This window comes from Pelodiscus sinensis, chromosome 4 (assembly GCF_052426305.1).
Source record: "Pelodiscus sinensis isolate ZL-2025 chromosome 4, ASM5242630v1, whole genome shotgun sequence".
NCBI lineage: Eukaryota > Metazoa > Chordata > Testudines > Trionychidae > Pelodiscus > Pelodiscus sinensis.
The window spans coordinates 111881395-111906658 of record NC_143055.1 but is presented as its reverse complement, the minus strand read 5'-3'; the positions used below and the strand labels follow the sequence as shown (position 1 = coordinate 111906658).

General features: G+C 44.0%; 1 protein-coding gene across 3 annotated transcripts in view; it reads left to right on the top strand.

The window, feature by feature from the left end:
- Window positions 1-25264, top strand: part of BANK1 (B cell scaffold protein with ankyrin repeats 1) — a 416748-nt gene that overhangs the window by 262064 nt on the left and 129420 nt on the right. For 2 of the 3 annotated variants that reach the window (XM_075929668.2, XM_075929667.2), the window contains exons 9-11: window positions 5920-6025; window positions 8188-8517; window positions 22741-23022. In XM_075929668.2, coding sequence (XP_075785783.1) covers window positions 5920-6025; window positions 8188-8517; window positions 22741-23022 — 718 coding nt within the window. The remainder of the gene's footprint in view (window positions 1-5919; window positions 6026-8187; window positions 8518-22740; window positions 23023-25264) is intronic. The other variant, XM_089778053.1, reaches the window with a different exon arrangement.

Here is a 25264-nt window from a genome sequence, read left to right as displayed (position 1 = left end):
TCTAATGTCTTAGGGGCCTTTCTGTTCTAACTTGCCTGCTGCATCTTGAGCTAAGACTTTCCAGCTACCATAGGGTGAGGGCACAGGTGAGCAGACTTTGCCTGAGAATCTACAAAGCTTCACAGGCCTTTTGAGGAAGCCCTTCTGTTGACACTCAAAGAAGTTCTTTCCCTCTAATTGCCAGACTCATTGCCAACAAAACAAAAATTTAAGTTGAAATGGGGAAAAGGATAAAGACTCACAAAAAGTCCTAAAGTGTGTCCCAGAAGGGCTAACATTGTATTTCAACTCTATTCCACGGTAAAAGGCCCCTCCATCTCTATAGAGTGATACCTCTCTGACAAAGAAAGGAAATAAGAAAGAGCACAGAGCTTTCTGTCTTAGCATTAGCACCAAGCAGAAACACTCAGATGAGCTGAATAAGCTCCATATTTGTATTCCCCAATGTAATTGGAGGATTCTATCCTGTTTTGAACCTAAAGCCTTACATCTCTTTAGAACTGCCAAGCCATTACCTCAGGACAGCCGCAAAGACTTTAAAGTTATGGAGTGAAATCCTGGCCCCATTGAAGTCAAGGAGTCAGATCAGTTCCGTCATTGACTGCAGTGGGACTTCATCCAAGGATTATAAAGGGAATTTTCTAGCAAAAACATATCTAAGTAAAATCTTTCTCAGCTTGTTCAGGTTTCTTGTGTCTCCCAATTATAGGAAGCTCATAAACTTTTCCTGAAAAGCAGCATTGTGTCAAGGAGTCAGATCAGTTACTCCCCCTCCCTAAAATCCCAAGGAATGAAAAAAGTAAATATGTGTGGGTATGTCTACACTACAGCATTAATTCGAACTCACTTAGTTCGAATTAGTTAATTCAAACTAAGCTAATTCGAACTAGTGCATCTAGACTAAAAAATTAGTTCAAATTAGCATTTTGCTAATTCGAACTAGCATGTCCACACTGAGTGGACCCTGAACTGAAGTTAAGGATGGCCGGAAGGAGTGCTGGCAGGGCATCAGATTAGGACTTAGAGTGTGGAGATGCTGTCTCAGGCTAGCCGAGGGCTGCACTTAAAGGGACCCGACCCCCACCCCGGACAGACAGTTCTCAGGGGTGCCCCGCTTGCAAAGCAGTCCTGGCTTGGAGTGCCCTGAATGCCCACACTGGGCACATCACAGCACTCGGCCATCAGCCCAGCTGCACTTGCCACAGGCTGCCATCCGGAGGGGGGGGTCAATCAAGGGGCTTCAGGAGAGCTTCCACCCCGAGAAGCCCGCAGAGCCACCCCAGTCCTCCCCATCGGGGGCTCGTACCCCATTCCTCCCTCACCTCCTTCCACTTACCCCTCCCTAGCCCCCCTTCCTGATGTACAAATAAAGGACACGTGTGTTCAAAAATAGAAACTCTCTTTATTGAACAAAACTGGGGGAGACTGGGAAAAGGAGGTGGGAGAGGGGAAGAGAGAGGGTGGGAGGGGGAGGGCAACTACAATATCAGGGGTTTGGAACAGGTCCCATATGAAGAGAGGCTAAAGAGACTGGGACTTCTCAGCTTAGAAAAGAGGAGACTGAGGGGGGATAAGATAGAGGTCTATAAAAGCATGAGTGGTGTGGAGAGGGTGCATAAAGAAATGTTCTTCATTAGTTCCCATAATAGAAGGACTAGAGGACACCAAATGAAATGAATGGGTAGCAGGCTTCAAACTAATAACAGAAAGTTCTTCACAAAGCAAATAGTCAACCTGTGGAACTCCTTGCTGCAGGAGGCTGTGAAGGCTACAACTAGAACAGAGGTTAAAGAGAAGTGAGATAAAGTCATGGAGGTTGGGTCCATGCAGTGCTATTAGCCAGGGGGTAGAAATGGTGTCCCTGGCCTCTGTTTGTGGAAGGCTGGAGATGGATGGCACGAGACAAATGGCTTGGTCATTGTCTTCGGTCCATCCCCTCCAGGGTCCATAGTGTTGGCCACTGTTGACAGACAGGCTACTGGGCTAGATGGACCTTTAGTCTGACCCAGTATGGCCATTCTAAGCTCAGGGCTCAGGGTCGGGGGTCTCAGTGGACCCCCTTGATTTTCATGCACACCTGCTCCTGGGTCGCCAGGCTGGCAGCTATCGTGCCCTAGATGGCCACTTTCCTGTGCCTAGTGTGGAGGTCGTGGATGAGGTCCACGATCTCCGCACTAGACCAGGTGGGCGCCCGCCTCTTGCGGACCCGGGCAGGCTCCCGGGAGCCGCCAGTCTGGTCCCAGGAAGAGGCGGAGGGCTGGGTGGCAGCGGGTAGCTGGCTCGAGCTGTGCCAGGTGCAGGGTCTGCTGGCTGGGTGCTGGCAGGCTTGCACCTGGCACGGGCACCGTATCCAGCCCGTGCCCCTTTAAGGGCTCCGGGGCCAGGAAGGGGGCAGATGAGTTTCCCTGGTGGTGCCCAGAGTGACCACCAGGGAAAGCTGGGGAGGGCTAGCCTCCCACTAGTTCGAATTAAGTGGCTACACAGCCCTTAATTCGAACTAGCTAATTCGAACTAGGCGTTAGTTCGAATTAAGCGCTCCGCTAGTTTGAATTAAGTTAGTGTAGCGCCTATCAAAGTTAATTCGAACTAATGTCTCTTAGTTCAAATTAACTTTGTAGTGTAGACATACCCTGTTTACTTAGACAATACCTTGATTACATGAGTCAAAAGAGCTCCTGTGACTTCTGTCATGGCCATAGCCCATATCTGAAGGGAAATTGGATTTCTTGAAAATATAGAAAAGTCTAATTATTCGCATCTTCCGTTTAAGGCTTTTTCTGTTTCATGGGATTTTCTTCATCAAAAAGTAACCCAGAATGCATAAGTACCAGGAATTGATCGTTGCTTCTTCCATCTCCCAGACCAGTTAGAAAAACTGGCAGTTCCATGCCTGCCTTCGCTTTGGGCTCTCTCTGTTAATGATGTATTCACGGGCACTTACTGAGTGCCAAGCCGAGGGTAAATTACCTTTTGCAGGCCAGCAAGATCAGAGAGGGAAAACTCAGTGTTTTTAGAACTCCACCCTATTGCACAGATCCTCAGGACTCATGTCTCAAAGTCATGCCTTCACACTTCTCAACATAGGGTCAGTGGGCTAAGGAACTTCTCAGAGGCCCATTTTTGCAGCATATTGCTACTGTTCACATAAATCGTGCATAATAACACAGATTATACCTATTTTGTACTCTGAAAAATCTCATTTCAGAGCTTCTGTATACATGTTTTGTCCAAGATGAGTGCAGTAATTTCCCCTCAAACTAGGGGGAATCAATTAAACAATGGAGAAGTTCTGCGAGAATATAGGGCACTCCAACTGCTAAATGTAGACATAGATGGATATAGAATACAGGACCAATGCTTTGTTTTTGTGGACAGATGAAGTATCTCTGGAACTAGGCAAATTCTTAAAATTGTTTACAGTTTGGAATAAGTAGTGAAAAAGTCATGGATCTGATATTTTTGAGATTGCCATACCCAGCTGCAGCAAAAAAGATGCACTCTCAGTTCCCCCCACAGAAACCCACAATTTCCATCATGTGTTTTCCCTTTTTCCCTTTACTCCAAAGATCTGTCAGAGGTGATAAATCAGGGACCAGAGAAGTGCCTCTTGATCTGCTCATTGACAAAGTTCACACCCTGGCTTCACTCTGACACTCCCATAATCCTCAGGAAGTTAAGCAGAGTGACCTAAGGACAGCTCTTCAGTCAAAAACTATCTGACGACTGCAAATCTGCTGACAGCGATTCCTTGCAAATTGCAGGATTTATGGAGCACACTGTTAAATTCCTGCTTTCAAGTTGGAAGGGACTTTGTTCTGTAGGCAGAAACCACATGCAGGGGATTAATATTCCTTTTCGTGATTCAAGTCTCTAATCAATGACTTGAGAACTCTGTTGTGCCCTTTTGACACATGCTAGTAATACAGGTCCTAGGGAGTTCAAGGTCCTGAAAATGTGAGCCTCAGACACCTCTAAAGAGTCCTGCTCATACATTTGGGTGTGTACAATGGAGGCACATATTTCTGTACACATCTTATTGAAAAAATCACCCCATAGAATACAAGTTTCTTCTCTTTAGGACAACCAAAACTGAGAGTAATCCTATCCTGCTTTGGCTGGTCAGAGATTGGCAGAAGTTAGCTAGTGTATACTCCTGCTTATACAAATACAGTGAAAAGGCTATGGACAGTATTACTACAAGTTGAACCTCTCTAGTTCGGCAACTTTGGGATCTGATCCATGTCAAACCAGAGACTTTGCTAAACCACAGAAAGTCAATATTGTCTAGCAGCATTACCAATACTTCCACTGCTAACTGGGCTCTTAGGCTGTGTCTAGACTACATGCCTCTGTCGTCAGAGGCATGTAGATTAGATACATAGGCAAAGTCAAATGAAGCTGCGATTTAAATGATCTCGGCTTTATTTAAATTTACATGGCTGCCGCACTGAGCCGACAAACAGCTGATCAGCTGTTTGTCCGCTCAGCGTGCTAGTCTGGACGCTCCCCTGCCGACATCAAAGCCCTTTGTCGGCAGCCCTGTTATTCCTCGTGGGATGAGGTTTACTGGGGCTGCCGACAAAGGGCTTTGATGTCGGCAGAGGAGTGTCCAGACTAGCGCGCTGAGCGGACAAACAGCTGATCAGCTGTTTGTCGGCTCAGTGCAGCAGCCATGTAAATTTAAATGAAGCCGCAATCATTTAAATCGCGGCTTCATTTGATTTTGCCAAAACAACAAATCTACATGGCTCCGTCGACGGAGCCATGTAGTTTAGATGTACCCTTAGAGGCCTTTCAGGGGTAAATTAGAGCTAAATAACAGCACAGAACACTGAGATCCAGGACTGGTGTCTGTAAACAAACTTTGTGGGTCTGCGGGAAACTTAACCATACCCACGATAAGTGGACATCCAGCTAACTAAAATCATGCCGGACCACAGATGTTGCCAGACAAGAGTGTGCTGGACTAGAGAGAATCAACTGTACAAACCCTGGGCCTAAGACTCCTCCATCTGAGTTTAATTTGAACACTGCAAAATCAAGAACTTTAATGTTTTCGTCAGAAGCAGTATAAAATAAGCACTCGGCTCTGCTTTTATAGTAAGGCAGACCCAGTTAACAGATCTGCAGTTGTGTGACCACTCCTCTACTCTCCTGTGCACATACAGTATGCTCACAGATGGCCTACTATTTTCAAGTATCAGAGGGGTAGCCGTGTTAGTCTGGATCTGCAAAAGTGACGAGGAGTCCTGTGGCACCTTATAGACTAACTGAAGTGTAGGAGCATAAGCTTTCGTGGGCAAAGACCCACTTCATCAGATGCATGTCATGTATGACATGCATCTGATGAAGTGGGTCTTTGACCACGAAAGCTTATGCTCCTACACTTCAGTTAGTCTATAAGGTGCCACAGGACTCCTCCTCGCTTCAACTATTTTCAATGAGCCTTGCAAAGATTATCGTGCCTTGACCATTCTGGGATACTCCACAGTGTCTCACAGAACCTCTTCTCATCTGTTACTATTACTGTCCACCCATCCATCCACCCACCATGATATATATCTTCTCTCTCTCTCTCTCTCTCTCTCTCTCTCTCTCTCTCTCTCTCTCTCACACACACACACACACACACACACACACGTGAAGTAAACACAATTAGATTCATGTATCACTAGCATTACCCTTTTTTCTTCTTTAAAAGAATGTAAGGAATTTATCAGTAGGCATTAGTACTGAGGACAAACAACTGAAAAATATGAAAGGAGGGCATTTTACACAGAACTGAAAGAAAAGGATTTGGCTGTCCCCCCCACACATACACTCCTCCCCCCCAGGAAAGTAGCTCTTCTTTTCACATTGCACGGATGTGCTTATGGATAATATCACCAAAAGATGTGCTCTGCCTGATCTTTTTTCCAGATTAATGCAATCAATAGTGAAGATGGCCAACAGGAGCAGGAGGAGGAAGAGGAGGAAGATGGAATTTATGTTGCCATGCTGAGCTCAGACCCTCATGTCACCTCTTGTAAGTCATATTGTCTGAAAGGTTTCAAGTATTGTGGCCTTAAAACTGTGTTGTGCTGACTGAGAAATTGTGATATTTAGAGACTAGTCTGCAGGGGATTGCATATACCTCCATGAGGACAAAGTGATGGTTAAATGCTCAACTTTAACTTCTGGATTTCCTGACATTTTCGTGTTTAGCTGTGTGAACTAAGGGCTAAATAGTGCCACACTGGTCTATGGGGGAATGTACCTTTTGTTACACTCTTCCAAGGATTGCAGCATGCCTTTCCCTTAGTGGTCACTGAGATCCACAGGCTGATGTGGAGAATGGCAGTCCCATTTCTCTCCGCCCACCCACCTATATTTGTGGTACAGAAGGGCAGTGACGACGCTTACAGTTAAGATTTTGCATGGAAGGCCATTTGGGAAGCTCTTTTCACCTTCCTCTTTTCATATCTGTAAAAATGTTGGCCTCGCCCTCAATGTTTCAGTAGTGTTAGCTGAAATGTGCAAAGCAGCCTAAGGGAGTTCTGCAGGAGCTGCAGGGTCTCTTGCATTTAGCAATGACACTTATTCCACAGATCCATGATAAAAGTGTAAGAAAGGCCAGCCTATATTCTGTTTGCATTTTGCTGAATACTTGATATCTTCCCAGTTGTCTCACCTCCTATATTAGCTTGCGGCTCCTTACAAGCTAAATGATGAGCCTCTTCCTCCAACAAACCTAGACAGTATGAAGCCATAACTGGATTTCAAGAGCTAGACATTTTGCTAGCACTATTAGGACATGTCTACACTAGGAAATTATTTTGAAATAACTTATTTTGAAATAATAATTCCTGAAATCGCTTATTTTGAAATAACGTGCCTACGCTACAGGGAAGCCTCAAAATTAGTCCAAGGCAGGCTCCCCTAATGTGGATGCGCTACCTCGATTTAGAGCCCCAGGATGCACTGGGAAGAAATTACTTTAAATGACCCTGGGGAAGAGCTATTTTGAAATAGCTAGTTTGGCGTTATTCCTCGTGGAATGAGGTTTACAGAAATCAGAATAAGTCATCCATTATTTTGAATTTATTTTGAAATAATGGAATTGCTGAGTAGATGCTCCCACTGTTATTTCAGAATAACAGCCATTATTCCAAAATAACGCTGCTGTGTAGACGCACCCTTGTGGAGGTATAAAGCTTCCTTTCACACTTATGTACTACAGTCCCCAACTCCATTCACTGAATCAGGGGAACAGAATTTGGCTTTTTTTGCAAAGAGAAAAAATAATGATGCAGAGGTATAACTGTTACATTTAGATGCATTTATCTTTCTGCCATGCATGAGGCAGTGCACAGTAGTATTTCTGAAGGGAGGTTCTACCTTTTTTAAAAAAAAATACCAGAAATGGAAAAAAGAAAGAAAGAATTATTGGAAAAGTTTTATCTCAACCACACGCTACGTGAAACGGCTTTCTTAAAATATTAACATAAATTGTGAGTTAAAAGTGAAACATTGAGAGGGCTGGCAGAACTGAAACATATTCAAGTTAAATGTTTCTAGTATTGGAAATAATGGAAGGTCTTTGTAATGTTTATTAGATAGCCAAAGAATATATACAATTTTAAAAAGGTTATGGAAGGAATAAGTTACATTGCTTCTCCCTTGTTATTTCAGCTAGATCCTTATGCTGTACACGATGCAGAAAATTTACTGTTCTGTATTTCTCCACTATATATTTTTTTTTATTCCAAGGGCCACTAAAGCCATAAAGCTCGGTACAAATCACATCCCCCCAGGGAAATATTTATTTCATTTTAAAGAATTTTAAATAATAAGCAGCCAAACTACAGTATATTAAAAATAAGTGTTAAAGGTGCATGAGTTCCAGAATATTTTACTATCTCTTGTGTGCTATTCTGCATAGAAAATCAGGCAATATGGACTGTAGCAAAAGGGTAATGCATGTGATTTCACTCCACCAATAACTCTGAAAAACCTTAATGTTATTGTATACATGAATATGTTGAATACTGAGGTAACAAGATATAATGAAAGCTTCCACTGTTCATTTAGTAAATATTTTATTTTGTTCATAAAAAAATTATTAGCAGTGCTGTTACTTCTATAGAAATCTGTGAAACACACAATTCTTCCAGATGGCAAATTTTAATGAAACAATGCATTCTTTAGCATTAACAGACAAACAGAGTCCAGGAGACCAGTGCAGAGACAGACAGAAAGCTTCAGAGGGGTCAGGGAAGAAGGAGGAGGAGGAGGAGGAAGAAGAGAAAGAGGAAGCCGAAGAAGACATGGGAATGGAAGAAAAGGAAGATGAAGATAATAATTTAGAGGAAAGTTCATACCCCTTTGATGACAGCAATGACAATTTATACGCGAGCATACCTGATGATGATCCTGAAGCAGATGGAAGAGACTCCTTGTTCTCGGACAAACCACCCCTACCTCCTCGAGAAGCACCTATCACTATAAAACAAAATGATCTTTATTGCTTATCACAAGGTATAGTATTGGCAAAAAGGTAGTGTTCACCATACATATATAGTACTTGTTAAATGGTGCTGTAGAGATTACATATGAATGTTGCTAATGGTATTTCGCTAAACATTAAGGCCCCAATTCAAGAACACAAAAAAGTGCTTCATTGCTTTTCTGAGTCAATGCTGAAGTCACCACGTACTACAGATAGTGTAGTGGTGGTAGACTGTGAAGCATTGGTTCCAGACAGAGATTTCTTCCTTCCACTCATCTCAGAGAAACATAAAATGATACCTGGTGCATAGGATTAAAAGAAAGGTTTTAGACACAATACTGAAAATGTTAATTGAATGACATTTAAAATTGTTTCCTTTTAAAAGTATTAAAGAGCATACTGATTGCAGCTTGCAATGCCACAGGTAAAATTAATGCAATTTACCTTATTCACTGTAATAGGGCAAAGTACCCAAATATTGTATTAAGCATACATTTTAGCCAGTATGTAGTATAAATGTCGTCATCTGTTGAATTGTAGATTGGACCATGATCTTGATATTCCTGTTTGTGATTGGTTGACATCATGACCATAATACGCTGACTGGCATTGTCACCGGGATTTTTTCAAAACCTGACTCATGGAACAAAAATCTAAAATTTGGTAGTTTGCATTCCCCCTATGGAAAGATTTTAAAAAGATGATGCAGTGGCACTTCTAGAAGGGTGATAATAGTTTTTCTATTGGAAAAAAATGGGAAAGAGCACATCCTTAAATGCCAAATATAGATGCTGAGCTAATAACAAAAAACAGGTTATCCTTTACAGGCACTATCTGTAAGTATCCAGATAAGTCCATTCTGAATTTGCTGCACAGATGTTTATCTTTAATAGATGATGAAACTATGAGAACTCTGACTGTCATCTCTGGCTCTTTTTTGCGTATGAGTCAGTTTAGGTCCCGCTGTGAATGCTTTTGTGAATGCTTCCAATACACAAAAGAGCAGATTCTTTTTCTAGCAGTATCCATTGGAGCTGTGCATAACCCTATGCTGCCTCATGCTTCCATATGAGGACAGAAAGGATAGGATGCCCATGACCATCTCTTATTTTTGTTTTACCACCCATGGCAGCGAGACAGAATCTAGTGGTGTCCAGCCTGATGATAACTCTCGTTCTATGTCTTCATTTAAACTTCTGAAAAATGTCAGAACAACCTTCAGTCTCTTATATCTTGGACTGATTTGCCCTTGGCTGGATGTAAATTCTTCAACCTAACACCTTCGGTCTGAAAACGAAAACACATGCATACACACCCCCATACACTCATGCACATCATAATAGACTACCATGTAAAAGAACCTTAACTTAGCGGGTTCACAACCTATAGGCTTCCGACTGTGCCCATCAAGTAATGGACTAATTCCACTTAAAGATGAGCACAGCAGATGCCTTTTCTGACAGGCTTAATTCCACATTCTGATTTGCCTTTCACTGCTTGAGCCCCAAAATCATGAGAAACAAAACTCAAACCCAGTCTCTTACAACAATCCATGAGAGTGGCATTGGACCCAGAAGATCTGGGCTAAGACTTCCATAGCAGCCACTGGCGAGACAGTAGACAGCCGAGGACCAGTGGGAGTGGGACCCATAGGCACAAATCCAGCTGGCATTGTCCCTCCAAGATCTCTCCTCATTATCAATCAGCAAGGTAGCCACCTCAGCGTTGATACCAGTGCTGGGTTATTTCAAAGCATTCCATCAGCTCCTGATATGGATCGCAGAGACACTGGGGATCCAGACTTCAGTATATCTGAACATTTTTACAAACTGTTCATTTTCCTATCTTCACCTTCCCCATAAATGTGGGATTGCTAGACCTACCACGAACTTTATGGCAACTGCTAGCCACTGTATAACTAACAACAAAATAGATCAGGAAAGATACCAGGTGCCTACTTCCAGGTTAAAGTATTTTTATTCTCATCTTAATCCCAACCTCTAGCGGTCTCAGTCATCCAAGAAAAATTCCATGTGGCCAGAAATATTCATAAAGATCCCAAATCATTGAATCTGCTATCTGTACATCACACCGGTGAGAGGTGGCTAATTACCAAGCTTTCCTTAAAAAAATATGACACACTTGGGACTGAGCAATGCCATTTAACAACAAGCTGCCTCACAAGGCTTGAGAGGAATTTAAAGACATTGGAAGAGGTAGACAATTGATGGCAAATATGTCCCTGGCAATGGATGTGGCTAGATCTACAGACAATGTGGCATTATTGAGAAGGGCCTCTCAAGTTTAGGGAATTCCTAGTGAATTGCAAGCCTTAACTGAGGATTTGCCAGTCTCATTCTGGACATTTCCAGAGCTCTATTTTACTATTTAAAGAACAGTAAGACCTTCCAACACTCTCCCTGTTTTTATGTGTATTGAAAGGCAACATGACCCCTCCATGGAGGTTCTCCATGTGGATTACTCAATGCATTTGTACTTGTTACTAGCTGGCTGATGTGTCTCACGTGTGAACATCAAGATTCACTTTGCCAGAGCTCTAGTGACCAAGTCAGCATTTGTCAGAAATGTGCCCGTCTCAGAGACCTGCAGGCCCACTAACGGGGGTTGGGAGGCAAAAGGGTCAACTGCTCAGGTCCTTGCAATTGAAAAGGGCCCAGGAGTGAGAAGGGGGACAGAGTGATGCCATCTGGGCAGTGCTGAGGACTAGCAGCACCCAGCCCCGCCCTTTCCACCCAAGCCTCCACCCGTTTCGGGAGTGTGGGGTCAGGCATCCCCCTGCCTTGCTCAGGATCTCAGCAAGTTTTTTGGCCATCCTGTAGATTAATAAGTCAGCTACATAAACAAACACACTCACCTTTAAACATTATGCAGTTGACATGGAGCCAGGATAGAAGCCAAGTTCTGAAGAGCAGTTCTATATTTATTTGATTAGCACAGGTGATATTCCTCATATCCACTCAGGGGTTGCTAAAACAAATTGCAGGGTGGGGGTGCTGAGAGCCATTGTACCAAACTGTAAACTCCTAGGGTATGTCTACACTACCCCGCTAGTTCGAACTAGCGGGATAATGTAGGCATACCGCATTTGCAAATGAAGCCCGGGATTTGAATTTCCCGGGCTTCATTTGCATAAGCGGGGAGCCGCCATTTTTAAAACCCCGCTGGTTCAAACCCCGTGCAGCATGGCTACACGGGGCTCGAACTAGGTAGTTCGAACTAGGCTTCCTATTCCGAACTACCGGTACACCTTGTGGAACAAAGCAATGTGGAACGAGGTGTACCGGTAGTTCGGAATAGGAAGCCTAGTTCGAACTACCTAGTTCGAGCCCCGTGTAGCCATGCTGCACGGGGTTTGAACCAGCGGGGTTTTAAAAATGGCGGCTCCCCGCTTATGCAAATGAAGCCCGGGAAATTCAAATCCCGGGCTTCATTTGCAAGTGTGGTATGCCTACATTACCCTCCTAGTTCGAACTAGGAGGGTAGTGTAGACATACCCCTATATAGGATAGAAACCATTTCAAGCCAGGGAATACGGCATCACCCTTAATTCCAGAGCCTAGGTACCCACTGTACAGAAGTAGATATGACTTGCCAATCGCATACAGTGAGATTTATACTGGCACATGCTCAAAGAAAAAATAAAATAAAGCATACTTCTTTGAGGGAGCCGCTGCATATTCCTATTTGTGGGGTCAAGATGCCTGCATCCAGGACTGGTAGATTCACTGGGCCCTAGGCAAGGTAGTGGGAGTTGGAGGTTCAGCTCCAAAGCCCCCAGAAGGGGCAGGGCCTCAGGCAGAAGGAATAGGCCTGGGGACTAGCCTCCACCACCCAGCCCTCAATGCCACCCAGACCTCAGTGATGGTGTCCTGGAGCCCCCAACCCTTTTAAGTTGCCAGTCCTGGGGCAGCTGCTTTGTTTGCCCCCACCTGTCAGCAGCTCTGCCTGCATCACAAACTTCTGGAACGTTCTGACAAGCAGCATTTGTGGGGCTCCTCGTCCCTTCCTTTTCCACCATTCCTGGAAGGTTCTGAGGGTGTAAAAGTGGGAATTGACCCCAACCACCACTCAGCTCCTTCCATTACTTTGGGAATTCTTGCCCTGAGACTCCAAAGAAGCAAGGAAGATGGGCAGGGAGTGTGAACATGCAGAGGCTCCTGCATGTAGAACATACATGTAGAACTCTGGTTACAGGTACATAACCTTCATTTCCTCTTCGAGTGGTGTCTGCATATTCCTGCTTGTGGGAGTTAACAAGCAGAACAACCCCAAGGAAAGAGGACTCATGAATTCTAGGTAAATAAGGATACCAAAATGGCCAGAACAAGCATTAGATCTGGACACCAAGTCAAGAGTGAATAGATCGATCTTCTCTCTCCCCCAAGATAAGTTTTAATTGAAAGGTTGGGGTTTTTTTTCTGAAAACAACATATGTAGCTGCAGAATCTGTCAAACTGCATGCTGTGATGAAGACAGCATGAAGGCATGCTGCAGACATGGCCTTTGTCCTCCCTCAGTGATTCAGCACCCACTCTCAGGCTTAAAGCTCCCCAGCTGTTGTTTTCGGGATCGAGACCCCCATCTCTCTCCTTTCTGAGTGGGCTATTTCTAGACTGCACAGTTCCCTGCCTTCACAGCACATTTCCCAGCACTAACGGGTTGCCCAAAGGCATCGGCTGACTTTCTCTTTGGAAATGGTTAAGAGGCCTTTCCTGTGTAAGTCTACTTTATTCTTAAGGTAAAAAACAGTACAGAGAAAGCATATTAAAAACCATAAAATAACCTACACACATGAATAAACTTACTGTCGTTCTCACTCCTAACATGGATTCTGGTAGGATTATTCCTTCAACCGCCATCCTTCCCCAGACCTACAGGATTCCTTGTGATCTTCATCATAGCTTCAGCTCAAAACAAACACCCAGGACTCTATGATCTCCATAGTCCAGTCTTTCCAGCTCTGCCCTAAAGATTGAGGCCCTCTGTGGAGTTGTGTTTTGTCTGGATCAAGAAGAAGGCTCTGAGCTGTATGAAACTAGGTTCTTCCAAAAAGTCTCTTTTTTCTATTGGTCCTCCTGGGAAGTACACTAGCATCCTGCTTTCCCAACGAGAGAAGGTACCTACAATACCACAATAATACATATGCAATTACATTTTAATACAATGTGTCACAAAAGTCTTAACTCTAACTCAGTAAGGTTTAACTTAATTCAATAAACCTTGTCTTAATTCCATAAGGTTTGTTCAGGTATTGCAGGATATCATTAGTCTATCATGACATGAGCAACCTTTGGACCATGACAAACTGATTTTTCTTGTGACAGCACCATCTCCCCATGGGTTTGGGGAATTTGTAGATAAGTTTCGGCCCTATATAAATCGTGACAAAGTTCTCTGAATGTGCAAAACTTGAAACTTGCTTTCTTGAATATAAACAAAGTGCATACAAACATTCTGGTGATCTGTAGAAGATGCAAAGCCCAGGCATAGTAGACAGACTTTGGATGAGGACCTTAGACAAGAATACGATCTGGGAAAGAATTTAACCTGTATTTATACCAGTTGCAGAACAAAATAATACAAGTCATAGATCCATATGCAGCTTTTCTTTTTTTAAATTTTGGTAGCTACAGATCTATGCCCTGTTGTAGATCTACTCAGGGTTTTGTGGCATCTGTATCCATGCTTGGCTGCTGGATCTGGATTTAGGTTTTGCAGTTCTGGATCCATATTTGGTTCCCAGGTCCAGATCCAGTTTTCAGATCAAGACTTTTTGGAAGCTGGATCCAATGACCAGGTGACCCCTTTTGGTGTATAGCAAGGTCTCCTACTCTAATCTGAACAAATCCAGAGATTCAACGGTGTTCAGCCTGATATGCCTCTCCTGTGAGCAGGGGTAGGAGAGGCAGCCACAACCATTCCTGTGAAACATTCTTCAAAGCAGATGCTAGACTTTATTCAGTGCCAATGTAGTCACATGGGCCTGAGAAGCCCCCCCATGTCAGTAGGGGTGTGTAAGATGACTCCTGTGGCTTCAGACCAAGCCTGTGCCGAATGGGCATCTCCTTTCAAAAGACAAAGCAACAAACTGCTGCTGGAGGTGCTATGACATAACAACAAACAAATTTTGCCTAAAAAAAAAAAAAGGACAAGGAAAGCATTGAGGAGGCTGTAATCTGAGCTTGATACATCATTGGTGGTTAGACAAGAACCGCACCATTGGGCTGTGTCTAGACTGGCAAGTTTTTCCACAAAAGCAGCTGCTTTTGCAGAAAAACTTGCCAGCTGTCTACACTGGCCACTTGAATTTCCGCAAGAACACTAACTTCCTACTGTGCTTCTTGCGGAAATACTATGCTGCTCCGGTGCGGGCAAAAGTCCTTTTGCGCAAAGCTTTTGCGCAAAAGGGCCAGTGTAGACAGCTCAGATTTGTTTTGCGCAAAAAAGCCCTGATCGCGAAAATGGCGATCGGGGCTTTTTTGCAGAAAAGCGCGTCTAGATTGGCATGGACTCTTTTCCGCAAAAAGTGCTTTTGCATAAAAGTGTCCGTGCCAATCTAGACGCTTTTTTCCACAAATGCTTTTAACGGAAAACTTTTCCATTAAAAGCATTTGCAGAAAATCATGCCAGTCTAGATATAGCCTTGGTGGTTAGCCCCTTTCCTTTTTATACCCTTGAATACTCCAATATTGGGGAATGGGAGGACAAGTGGATTCAGGGGATACTGCTTTCCAGAAGGTTCTGGTAGCTCATAGTGCGAATGCCTGGAGCCTCAGGTGGGAATATGCCCAGGCTACTTGTAGAATGGTTACGTTACAGTAACTGTGGTTCTTCTGGGTGTTTTAGTAGATGTGGAACCCAGTACCTGCTGTATAGTCCCACATTCAGAGGCTTCAACAAACATGGGCTTCATACTGAAAAGGAAATGTGGGAGCATCCTGGTTGCTCCACCCTTTATGGCATCAAACAGGAGCATAAGGAGATACAGGCTGTGTTCATGACCCTGGTAGACACTGTTAGCAAAAAGAATCCAGTCTCATATACATGGGTCTTGTGTGCACCTTGAATGGGATCCACAGTCACCATCTAGAATAGTGGTTTTCAAGCTATGGTTCATGGACCATGGGGGACCTAAGACCATGTCTAATTTTTCCAAAGAGACCTGCATCTCCATTTGAGATATTTTAGGATTCTGCAAATGAAAAAAAGTTTAACCCACTGTCTAGAAAAACCACAATCACCATAGAGTAAGTAACTTTTTTATTTTTCTGAGTATGGACTTCAGGATTTTGTTATTGTGTAATTGTAATACAGTAATTCCTCATTTAACACGTGCCCACTTAACACGTTTTTGTAATAGCGTGATTTTTTTTTAGGGAACGTTTTTTGAAATGCACGACCGTCTCAGGAATAACATGATTTCTCCAGCCGGCCCATCACCAGCAGTTGCGCAGGGCTTCCCCCGCCTCCCTGCAAAGTGGCGGAGGGTTTATCTCTTGCTGCACCATTCCCGGTGACCCCCCCTCGCTGTACGCAGTGCGGGTCCCGGCAGACTTGTCAGAGGGGCATACTCCTAACCCAATCCCCCTCCCCTCTCCTCTCCTCCCCTTCCTTTCCCCAGAGCCAAACTCCTCCCCTCCCTGCTGTAACCCAGACCCTTTTCTCCCCCAACCTTATGTCCCGGTCCCAACAGACACCACCGCTTGAAACGCAACCCACACCTTTTCCATTATTTTCAATGGGAAAACTGACCCCGCATAACACGTTTTCACTTAACACAATCATTTTCTGAAACATATCTATAGTGTTAAATGAGGAATTACTGTACATTTACTGGCTATATGTAGTGCACTGATGTTGGCAAACATTTTAAATTTGTCCTAGCTCCTTTCCATTGACTAGGTTAGGGTATGTCTACACTAGAAAGTTAGTTCGAACTAACGGACGTTAGTTCGAACTAACTTTCCTATGCGCTACACTAGCGCTCCGCTAGTTCGAATTTGAATCGAACTAGCGGAGCGCTTAGTTCGAACTAGGTAAACCTCATTTTACGAGGACTAACGCCTAGTTCGAACTAGCTAGTTCGAACTAAGGGCTGTGTAGCCCTTTAGTTCGAACTAGTGGGAGGCTAGCCCTCCCCAGGTTTCCCTGGTGGCCACTCTGGCCAACACCAGGGAAACTCTATGCCCCCCTCCCGGCCCCGGACCCCTTAAAGGGGCACGGGCTGGCTACGGTGCCCGTGCCAGGTGCAAGCCTGCCAGCACCCAGCTAGCAGACCCTGCACCTGGCACGGCACAGAGCCACCCACCCGATGCCCCCCAGCCCACCCCCTCTTGCCGGGACCAGGCTGGCGGCTCCCGGGAGCTTGCCCTGGACCGCAAGAGGCGGGCACCTTCCTGGGCTAGTGCGGACATCGTGGACCTCGTCCACGATCTCCGCACTAGGCACAGGAAAGTGGCCGTCTAGGGCAGGAGAGCTGCCAGCCTGGCCACCCAGGACCAGGTGTGCATGAAAATCAAGGGGGTCCACTGAGACCCCCGACACTGAGCCCTGAGCTTACAATGGCCGTCCTGGGTCAGACCAAAGGTCCATCTAGCCCAGTAGCCTGTCTGCCAACAGCGGCCAACCCTAGGGACCCTGGAGGGGATGGACCGAAGACAATGACCAAGCCATTTGTCTCGTGCCATCCCTCTGCAGCCTTCCACAAACTTTGGGCAGGGACACCACTCCTACCCTCTGGCTAATAGGACTCCATGGACCCAACCTCCATCACTTTATCTCACTTCCCTTTAAACTCTGTTCTAGTTCTAGCCTTCACAGCCTCCTGCAGCAAGGAGTTCCACAGGTTAACTATTTGCTTTGTCAAGAAGAACAACTTTCTCTTACTAGTTTCAAGCCTGCTACCCATTCCTTTCCTTTGGTGTCCTCTAGTCCTTCTTTATGGGAACTCAGGAAGAACTTTTCTGAATGCACCCTCTCCACCCAACCCCTGCTTTTAGAGACCTCTATCCTGTCCCCCCTCCGTCTCCTCTTTTCTAAGCTGAACAGTCCCAGTCTCTGTAGCCTCTCTTCATCTGGGACCTGTTCCCAACCCCTGATCATGTTAGTTGCCCTCCCCTCTCCCAGCCTTTCTCTTCCCCTCTCCCACCTCCTTTTCCCAGTCTCCCCCAGTTTTTTTCAATAAAGACAGAGTCAATGTTGGAAGAAACGTTATCTTTATTTTGTACATCAATAAGAAGGGGGGCTAGGGAAGGGCAAGTGGAAGGAGGTGAGGGAGGAATGGGGTACGAGCCCCCGATGGGGAGGACTGGGCTGGCTCTGCGGGCTTCTGGGGGTGGAAGCTCTCCTGCAGCCCCCCAATTACTCCCTCTCCCCAGATGGCAGCCTGCGGCAAGTGCAGCCGGGCTGATGGCCGAGTGGTGTGATGTGCCCAGTGTGGGCACTCAGGGCACTCCAAGCCAGAACTTCTTTGCAAGCGGGGCACCCCTTAGAACTGTGTGTCCGGGGTGGGGGTCGGGACCCTTTAAGCGCAGCCCTCGGCTAGCCTGAGACAGTATCTCCATGCTCTAAGTCCTCCTTTTATGCCCTGCCGGCACTGCTTCCGGCCATCCTTAAGCCCTGTTCAGAGTCCACTCAATGTGGACTTACTAGTTCGAACTAGCAAAACGCTAGTTCGAACTAGTTTTTAGTTCTAGATGCGTTAGTTCGAACTAGCTTAGTTCGAATTAACTAATTCGAACTAAGTTAGTTCGAACTAGCGCTGTAGTGTAGACGTACCCTTACTTCTCATCTCTAATCCTCTTCCTAGATCCTACCTCCTTTACAATTAGCAGCGTGCCTACAGCTAGGTTTTGTGTTTCTCCTGGTGCACATTCACACATGCCTCAGGGCACATAAAAATGTATTCCACACATGGACAGAAGAGATTAGAGGGAACATTGCTCCCCATCTCACTCTACGGTATAGTCTTTTCTAATTAATCTATCTCCATCTTCATGGTACAGTGAAAGCTGTAATCCTGGAGAATGGGGGATTGCCAGTTAATTGAATATGTTGAATTACAACGCCTATTGCTCTCCCCCTGCCACCTACCTGCAGATCTGGCTCCCTACATCTCAAGGCAGGCTGAGCAGAAAAGAGGCACCTTCTAATGACATCAGCCAGTATTGCCGGCTGTCAGAAGTCCTGAAACAACTGGCTGGACAGGCAGGAGTTAGGCACACACATCTGAAGATGCGCCAGTATTTGACTGGGGGCAATGCTGGTTAACAACATTTTCTGGTGAACAGAGTGCCAGATAACAAAGCTTTCGCTGTATCTGCATGGCTATGTGTTTTGTAACTTACTGCTCTCCAGGATATGTTTTTGCTTTGTTCTGCTTCAGTAGGATTTTCTGCAGTCCCATAATGTGAAAGAAAAAAGCTGGTTTCATACAGAATGCTACAAGTTTATATGCATATACTAAAAGGTAAAGATGACAAAAGATAAGGACATCTGCTTACCATGAAGTGGTCCACCGCCACCATAAATCCCAAGTGCCCCATACTTCTCTTGAAATACCTCCCATTTATACTAGCTACATAAGTGAGATGGGTAGGGTTGGAATAAATATTTTCTTGGTGCAAGTTTGGATTAACCTGCATAACCCATGTGTAGCTACACCATACATTTGTAATGCTTCCATCTCTGCCAATAAAACCTAAATATGGACTGGATCAGGTAGGTAGATATGGACATAGAGAGTGCAGACAGTTAAGAACTCAATGATAATGTGAAGTTCCTCTGAAACAATCCCTATATAAAGCCTTAATTTAAAACGTGCTGTGTTTTCATGAAGTATTAGCTTTGGTTTCATCATTACAGCTTTGTGGGGAAGGGGAAAAGGAAAATAACATATCTGGATCTTCTTTAAATTAGGATGATAGTTTCTTTTCAAAGAGAAACTGTAATGAGTCATCGCTACACATTTTTAGTCAGCCATTTACTGCAGCGATTGCTCAGGAATAGCTAAAAGGCAATCTACTGCTCTGCCCTTTTTCAGAGAAAGGGTTGTTTGGTGTTTTTATTTTATTTTATTTTTATTTTTTTGATGATGGCACAAGAGTGCCCCCTGTTGGAGTTCTGAGAATGAAAATGCCCATTGACACAAAAACATAACATTTATAATAGCATGGAAACTGTCTACTTCTCATGTTTTGCATAGAATGTTACAGATTTTTTATCCATCAGTGACAGTCTATTTTATAGATAAGAAACCCAGGGTACACAGTAGTGATAATTATACAGCCTGTTTACATGAACAAAGGAGACCACTGCAACATGAAGAGAACCCCAATTCACTACTAAAACCAACTAGGAGATATTCTGTTTGTTTGGGAATGGTAGGTAGCCAGTAATAGATAAATGCATACATGCAGCATCTCAGTGGCATCAGAATCACTCATTAATAAATTGTGCGAAGCATGTTTGTGACATCTGTCTGAGTGTTTTTAAAACCATTGGTTTAAAAAAGAAATGTCTTCCCAGCTGCTGTTTTCAATATCACATTCTCTGCACCAGCTTCAAATATATTGCTATCTAAAAAATGAAATCTGGGATATTATTAATTCAGCCTATGTTTTTTTTAAATAGAAAGTAAAAACTAAAAGTGAATGCAACTATGCACAGCCAGAAAACACATTATGCAGAAAATAGGGAAGTTGAAAGCAGAGGCTCAAGAATCCGTTATTTTTAAAGGCATTATCATGAATTACAAAAGATGATGTACACTGTAACTGTATGTCACGAGCTGTAAAATTACATCTGGGGACCTTTCATGGTTTATAGTATAGTACTTGATAGGGATGTGAAGGTTTATCTAGTTAACCAGTGGGGCTGGAGCAGCTCCCTGCCTGTCACAGGTAGGGGGCTGCTCTAGCTCCACAGGAAGCCCACTGGAGGCAGCTTCTGTCCTTGGTGGGCCCGGGTACGCTGCAGGCAGGGGCTTCTCTGATCAGGGCACTGGAGCATGCCCTGCTTGCAGGACACCCTGGCCTGCCTTAGGTAGAGGCTGCTCCAGTGTCCCGGGCCAGTGGGAGGTGGGAGGTGTCCTCCCTCCCCCATTCACACCTCTTTAATTGGCTAACTGGTTAAACAATATGTTTAACTGGTTAGCCAATTAAATGGGATTTTACATCCCTAGTACTTCAGCACATCTTGTTCCATCTCACAAAACCCGTTGGTGTTTCAGGATAGTTGTTCCATTAAAGAAAAGTGGGCTTGGCCCTCCTGTTCTAGTCCTGGTGCATGGTGAAGAGGTCAGGGCAGCACCTGGGGACTATAAGCGCATGGCTACATCGCAGTAAAAAACCTGCAGCTGTCCTGTTCCAGCTGACTCCAGCTTGTAGCAGGTGAGCTGCAGCAATGTTCCATTGCAAGATACACGTTCAGGCTCTGGCATCTCGCAGGGTTCTAAATCCCAGGCTTCGGTCCAAACTCGAATGGTTACGCTTCAGTGAAACAGTGCCGAAGCCCAAGCCCCAGGAGAGCCAGAGCAGACCCGAAGATAAGAGCTGACAGAGACAGATGCTGGTTACTAGGAAAAGGCTGAAAGTAGGGGTGTATCTACACTGCAAAGTTATTTTGGAATAATGGCTGTTATTCCAAACTAACTATGTGAGCGTCTACACGGCAATTCCGTTTTTTTAAAATAAGGCGCGTATAGACGCTCCACTTCTGCTATTTTGAAATAGCCCCTCACCAGGGCCATTCTAAGTTATTCCTCCTGGGACTCTAAATCTAGGGACTCCACTTCTGAATTAGGGAATCCTGCCGCAGACTAATTTTGAGGCTTCCCCACAGTGTAGATGTTCTATTTTGAAATAAGCTATTTCAGAATAACTATTCTGGAAGAGCTTATTGCGAAGAAACTGTGCAGTGTAGACATAGCCTAGGAGAGCAGTCAGAGGGCCTCAACCCAGAGAGCCAGGGCTGAGGAGGATTGAAGGCCGCTGCAGCAAAAGGGGACAATGCCTGCTGTATGGAGCCACTGCCAGAGAGGGATGAAGGAAGGGGAAGCAGTGAAGGGGATTATCCACTGATGTCTCCTTGCTGGAGAGCTGGATCCTGAGGCATAGTGGGGAGTGAGGCCATGAGGAGTGAGAGATGTTCCCAGCAGAAAGGCTGTGAGAGCCCCCAGTGGGAGGAGAAGGATTACACCTGTGCTATGTCTAGACTGCAAGCCTCTTTCGAAAGAGAGCGTCTAGACTGCACGCGGAACTTTCGAAAAAGCAAGCTGCTTTTTCGAAAGAAAGCAGCAAGTGAGTCTGGATGTTCTCTTTCTAAAAAGCCCTGTTTGCTTTCAAGAACACCTTTTTTCGAAAGAGCACTTTCAAAAAAAGGCATTCTTCCTCGTGGAATTAGGTTTACCGCCGTCGAAAGAAAAGCCACGTTCTTTTGATTTAATTTCGAAAGAACGCGGCGGCAGTCTAGACGCAGGTGAAGTTTTTTCGAAAAAAGGCTACTTTTTTCAAAAAAAAACCCTGAGTCTGGACACAGCCCTGAAAAGGAAGGGTTGAGGAGGCTGTCCTGGCAGTAGGATGGAAATGTGGCAAAGACACTTGCTCTGGGGTGGCAAACTGTGGGATTTCAGTGCTGTTTTGTTAATAAGTGTGCATGGACTTGAAGACATGATTGCATCGATTTGCTGGAGATCCTAGAGGGAAGCTGAGTTGAGGGACTGCATGCAGGGCTGCCTCGAGGCCATCAGTAGGCACCTGAAAAGAGACCAGACATTTACAGAAAACATGTGGGAGACAAAAGCAAAAAGCTTGTACTACAGTTATGTAAAGAGTTAGGCAATTAAGATTGTATTTTGGCACATAAGTGATGCGATTTTCAAAAGTGCTGAGAATCTCACAGCTGCCATTTATGTTGCTTTATTATTAAGGTTAAGAAATCTTTTATATTCAGTGGAAGCTTCTGGGTGATCCATTAAAAATATGGCCATTTATTTGCATACTTAACTCTTTGCTCCCAGTCTCAAAAAAATTCACTAAAACTATGAAAAAGCCATGAAAATTTAGTCCTTCCCCTAAAAGCCATCTATATGGACTTTAATAGGAATGGTGGGAAATCAGGCCACTTTTATTTAGACACCTAAACATGGATTTAAGAATCCAAATAAAAAATATTGTTAGTAGAATGCAGCTTTTTGGAGTCTAAAGACTGAAAACAACTTATCTTTGTTGCAGCAGGGAAATGGGTAGAAGAGAGAAACAAAAAAGACGAGACTTCTGGTCATCTGGAAGCATATGGTGGAGCAGAAGATAAATCTGAGGAAGAGGAGGAGGAAGAGGAGGAAGATCCATACACTTTTGCCGATGAAGATGAGAGCGTGTATGATATGATATTGGCTTCTGATGTGGAAAAAAGAAAGGAACGCAGGTCCTTGATTATAAACCGGCCACCAGCACCTGCCCCTCGTCCCGTGTGTTCCCCTGTCAAAGAAGAGAACACACCCTACATAGTGCAAGGTAAAGTTTGTTTAAAGATATTTACTGACAGTGATGTTCTGGGTAGAAGTTTCTATTGTGAATTATGAATTTTAATATTCTGTAGATTACCTTCCACTTGAGACTAAGGTCCTAGGCTTATTAATAAACCCCAAACAACCTATTTTCTCTCTGAAACAAACTAAAAAAGTATCCACACTGTTGTTAATTTCAATTTTGCATCTAAGAGAATACCACTTTTTTCAACCTAATTAAAATCACCTAAAATAGCAACACAATATGATGGAAGATGGAAAATTACTAGGCCAAATCCTCAGCTGATGTAAACCAGTTCACACCACCTGAGGATCTGGTCTATTATGTTCCATGTGTCCTTCAAGTGGTTAACAAAGGATGGAATATATAGCCCAAGTAACAACAATGTAAAAAAAAAAACCTGTCCACTCCTCATCCCCAGCATCAGAACTTTCTTTACTGTGGTTCTTCCCTTCAATATCATTATTTTAAAATGTGATTCTACAGGTAAACAAATTGATAAACCAAAAACTAGTTTAAGCTCTATTTTTTGGTAGTTTACATAAGTCTCAATGAATATGTTTCTGAGTGTATTGCCGCTTTTCTTTATTGTCCTGTCCTTCATTGTTTTCTTTTTGATTAATAGATTCGTAGATTCTAAGGTGAGAAGGAAACATTGTGATCATCTAGTCTGACCTGTGTAACACAGGCCATAGAATTTTCCCAAAATAATTTCTAGAGACTATATTTTAATAAAACATTCAGTCTTGATTTTAAAATTGTCAGTGATGGAGAATCCACCACAACTTGTGGTGTCCCCATGGTTAATTAGCATCACTGTTAGAAATTTCCAATGTCTGTTTGTCTCGCTTTAACTTCCAGCCATCGGATGATGTAATGCCATTGTTTGATAGACTGAAGATCCCATTATCAAATATTTGTTCCAAATGTAGGTAGTTATAGACTTCAGTCAAGACACTCCTTAACCTTCTCCATTAAAACTCACGCTGACTGATTGTGCCAAGTTTATCAAGAAATCCATATTCCTTTGTCTCAGTGGCCTGTTCTCTTCATTACATGCTATTCTCCCAATTTTCGTGTTGCCTAAAAACTTTATCAGCAATGATTCTGTGTTCTTCCAAGTCACTGATAAAAATGTTCAATGTGACTCCAAGAACCAGTCCCTTTGGGCCCCAACTAGAAATCTACCCACTTAGAGATAATATTCTCTTTGGAGTTACATTTTGAGATCATTTAACCAACTTTTAATCCTTTCATATATGCCCAGTTAATAGTTTAACATATTAGATCTTTAAGCAAAATGTTGTCAGTGCCAAATCAACCCCCCACAGAAATCTATAAAGAGACACTTTTATCTTTTTCAATACAACTTGTAAAACATCAATAAAAGACAGTTATTTTGACAGCAACTATTTTCTCTAAGTTCATGTTCATGGTATTAATTACATCACCCTCTTTTGATTCTTTATTAATCAAGCCCTGTATCAGCTAGGGATGTGAATGACTAGTTGACTAGTTGCTTCCCATCCGCCCTTGCTGCCTCTATCAGAAAGAGGCAGCAAAGAGAGTAAGTTGGTGGTGCAGGTGCTTCAAAGCAGCAGTGCCGCATGGAGCCTGGAATCAGCTGGGTTCTATGCGGTGCTCTCGCTTTGAAATGCCACCTGAAGCCTGATGCTGGGCTCCCCACAGAGTTTCAAAGTGGCAATGCCAAATAAAGCCAGCTGACCCCCGGTTCCATGCAGCACTGCCAGTTTGACACACTGTGGGGATCATGGGTCCAGCAGGGGCCTGCTTGAGTCCCCTGCTGGCCCCATGCACCCCAAAGTGCTTTCACCTTTGAAGTGTAGCAAAAGCCCTGGGATTGTTGATACACTTCAAAGGTGGAGGTGCCCTTATCGACTAATCAAAGAGTTGATGCAAATTGCATCAACTATTCGATTAGACAATTAATCTAAATTTAACATCCCTCGTATCAGCTTCTCTGTTGCCTGGGATTGAAGTCAAAGTGGCAGGCCTACAATTAGTGGGTCGCCCTGTTTATCCTTTTAAATGTTGACACAACAGTAGCTTTGTTCCTGTCTTCTGGAACTTCTACGGTGCTGTAAGAGTTATTGAAAATCAACATTGACAGTTCAGCAACTTCCTCAGCCAATTTAATTCAAACTTTTGGAGGCAAGTTATTTGAACCTGTTGATTTAAAATTCTGTTCATTCTTTCATCTATCACA